At 38.7% G+C, this 3,555-nt stretch overlaps 1 protein-coding gene across 1 annotated transcript; it reads left to right on the forward strand.

The window, feature by feature from the left end:
• The first annotated feature begins 628 nt into the window (after positions 1 to 628).
• On the forward strand, positions 629 to 2,049 carry LOC133830563 (uncharacterized). The gene is made up of 2 exons (XM_062260550.1): positions 629 to 828; positions 1,140 to 2,049. The coding sequence occupies exons 1-2, from the start codon at positions 629 to 631 to the stop codon at positions 2,047 to 2,049; spliced, it is 1,110 nt and encodes a 369-aa protein (XP_062116534.1).
• Positions 2,050 to 3,555: the final 1,506 nt, after the last annotated feature.

Here is a 3,555-nt window from a genome sequence, read left to right on the forward strand (position 1 = left end):
CGAAGGATTCATCAAGAAAATTTGGGGTAAGCTAGGAATCGAATGAGTGGCCTATATGAATGTCGGGTTCACAATGGTGAAATTGAGAGATGAAGCTACAAGAGATATGGTGTTAGAATCAGGGGTGGTTCATTTTGCCAAGAAGCCTGTTATTCTTCGTCCCTAGACAACTGATGTTGATTCCTTGAGGTCAGTAAAGTTTGCGCCCGTGTGGATTAGATTACCTGATCTTGGTTTGCAATATTGGGGAGTGAAATGTTTAAGTGCTTTTGTCATGACGATTGGTCAACCAATTATGGTAAATAAGGTTACAAAGGATAGATCTATGATTAAATTTGCCAGGGTTCTAGTAGATATGGAAATAGCTGACACTCTTCCTAAATATATCAGCTATATTAATGACAGGGGTTAGGTTATGGAACAAACTATAGAATATGAATGGTTACCTACCAAGTGTTCTGTTTGTAAGAAATTGGGGCACATAGCAGCTTCTTGTAAACATGCTCCTGATGTAGCTTGGAGGAAGAAAGAGTCGCAGGTCAAAACTGTCACTGAATTAGGCAGAGCAGTATGTACAGACAATGCTAACCTAAACAACATTGATCAGCTTCAGCAGAACCAATAGGGAATGGCTCAATCAAGTACTGATCCAAATGAGATAATTTGGTCAATTCTGAGAAGAACTGGGGTGTTGAAACCTGCTGGTCCTCTTCCAGTCGAGCAGACCAGGAATACCTATAGTGTTCTCCAAGAGCAACAACAGGACAATTCAGATTCGATAGTGCCTTTTGATACTAATGGAGTTTTGCAACATTCTGAGCTGGAACGGTAGGGGATTGAATAAGAAGAATAAGCAACTATCAATTTTGGATATCTGTAGATTGAATAAAGTTGGCATTGGGACGCTTCTCGAAACCAAAGTCAAGGGGGAGAAAATAAAGGATGTAATGAGTTCTATTTTTACTGGTTGGAACTATTACAGTAGTATGTGTTTGGAGGGTCGTATCTTATTAATTTGGAAATATATTTTGGTGAACATCACTGTTTATTCAGGAGAGTGATTAGTTATTACACAACAAAGTTAAATTTTTTGGTAGAAACAAAGAATTTTGTCTTACTATTGTGTATGGCTCTAACAGTTTGGAGGTTAGGAGGGCTTTGTGGCTTGATTTAGACAATTTGCAGTTGCCTATTAAACCTTGGATTATTTTGGGGGATTTCAATATTGTTTTTTATATTGATGATAGGCTTGGAGGGAGGCCCATTTCAGCTAAGGAAATGGAGGATGCTCGGCAGTGGCAAGCTTTAAGCTTGGTTGATGAAATGAAGATTATGGGGCCAACTTATACTTGGTCTAACAAACAAGAAAGGGGAGCTCGAATTTTCTCTAAGCTGGACAGAGTTTTTAAGAATGAGGAGTGGATGCATTCCTTCCCTTTGGCTGCTACTATTTCTCAATGGGATGTGATTTCGGATCACAACTTTATTCTTATCAAGCAAGTGGAAGTGAAAAGGACTGGGGTGAAACATTTTAGGTTCTATAACATGTGGTCTACTCATGCTAAATTTAGGGAGACAGTTATTGCGAATTGGACTAAGCCTTTAGAGGGCAGGGGTTTGGATGGTCTTGTTTGGAAGCTCTCTAGACTTAAGCATGTTCTGAAGAAATTTAATTGGAAGTCTATGGGAGATGTTGTTCGTAATTATGAGGAGAGAAAATTTAAATTTCAGCAGGCCCAAGCTAATCTTCACAATGATCCCATGAATATTCAATTGCATTTTGTGGAAAGAGTTGATCAGCAGGAGTTCAGTAGGCAGACAAAGATTTATGAAAGTTTTCTTCGCCAAAAAAGTAAAATTACTTGGCTTCGTTTTGGTGATGAAAAATCCTTGTTCTTTCATGCTAGCTTGAAGAAAAGAAGAGCAGCTAACCGTATTGTGTCTTATATTGCTGCTGATGGTAAACTTGTGGATGATTATGAGGAGGTCGTTAATCATTTTATCCAACATTTCAAGAGTTATATGGGTTGTTCTAGTACTGCTTCATGAAGAATCGACTCTCGCTGTATTGGTTTTGGTCCGGTCTTGGATTTTGGTGCTCAGATGGATTTGATTAAACCTTTCACCCCCCAAGATGTTAGATCTGCTTTATTTAGCATTCACTCGATTAAGAGCCGAGGTCCTGATGGTTATGGGGCTGGTTTTTTCAAAACTATGTGGAAGGATATTGGTGTGGAAGTATCTTTGGCTATTTTGGACTTCTTTGAAATAGGTAGAATTCCTCCTTTGCTGAATGATACCATCATTTCTCTTATTCCTAAAGTGGAGCAACCGACTAATGCTTCTGAATTCAGGCCTATTGCTTGCTGCAATACAATATATAAGTGCATATCTAAAATGATCTGTGTCTGGCTTGCCAAAGTTCTCCCCTCTCTGATTAATCTTAATCAAGGTGCTTTTATAAAGCATATATCTCTTGCTCATAATGTTCTTATTTTTCAAGACTTGATTAAGGGTTATAACAGGAAAAACAGTCCTCCTCGGTGTGCGATGAAGATAGATCTTAGTAAAGCCTATGATACTATAGATTAGGATTTCTTGGAGAATTGATTAAATGCTCTATGCTTTCCTAGTAGATTCATTAGATGGATTATGGTGTGCTTGCGGAGTACCTCCTATTCATTAGTGATGAACGGTAGAATTCAAGTGCAATTTAAGGGAGGAAAAAGGCTTAGACAAGGAGATCCGATCTCTCCTCTGCTCTTTGTTATTGTGATGGATTATCTCACTCGGCTGTTGCTTAAAGCTTCCATGGACAAATCATTCAGATTCCATCCTATGTGTAAATCCCTTAAACTTGTTAGTCTTTGTTTTGCTGATGATCTTATTCTGTTTTGAAAGGTAATTATGATTCTGTGCAAGTTTTGCAAGGGGTTTTTAATGAGTGTTGTGCTTCTTCAAGCTTGGCTATTAACAAAAACAAATCTCAAATCTATTTTGGGGGGATTTCAGCAGCTGGGATGAGGGGTCCTTTCCGCTGAAGTATCTTGGAGTGCCTTTGAGACCTACCAAATAGAAGGCTACCGATTGTGACATTATTCTTGAGAAGATAAGGCTTAGGCTGAATTTCTGGGCTAGTCGTCATCTTTCTTATGCTAGTCGAGTTCAACTGGTTCACTCTGTTTTGATGGGGATTCGTAACTATTGGATGAGCATTTTCTTGTTGCCTCAGAGTGTTGTTAGAGACATTGATCGGCTCTGTAGAATTTTCCTTTGGGGAGAGAAGGGTACTCGAAGTAAATTTTGTTTTACTTCTTAGGAGCAAGTGTGTCGTCCGAAATCTTTTGGAGGGCTGTTTTAGAGAGGGGCCGTCTTGGAATAGGATCATGCTTGCTAAGTACATATGGACTATTTCTTCTAAGGAAGACCAGTTATGGGTTAAATGGGTGAATAACATTTACTTAAAAGGGGAGAGTATTTGGGACCATGTGTTAAAGCAAGATTCTAGTTGGTATTGGCGAAAGTTAATTAAGTTGTGTAGCGCTTTATCTAAAA

The sequence above is a fragment of the Humulus lupulus genome, chromosome 1, assembly GCF_963169125.1.
Source record: "Humulus lupulus chromosome 1, drHumLupu1.1, whole genome shotgun sequence".
In the NCBI taxonomy this organism is placed as follows: Eukaryota; Viridiplantae; Streptophyta; class Magnoliopsida; order Rosales; family Cannabaceae; genus Humulus; species Humulus lupulus.

Bases quoted from the DNA above. Each gene is read 5' to 3' on its own strand.
- LOC133830563 (XM_062260550.1), top strand. From the start codon at position 629: ATGGCTCAATCAAGTACTGATCCAAATGAGATAATTTGGTCAATTCTG. The intron at 829-1,139 runs GTAGGGGATTGA...TGGCTCTAACAG, and splicing joins CAACATTCTGAGCTGGAACG to TTTGGAGGTTAGGAGGGCTT.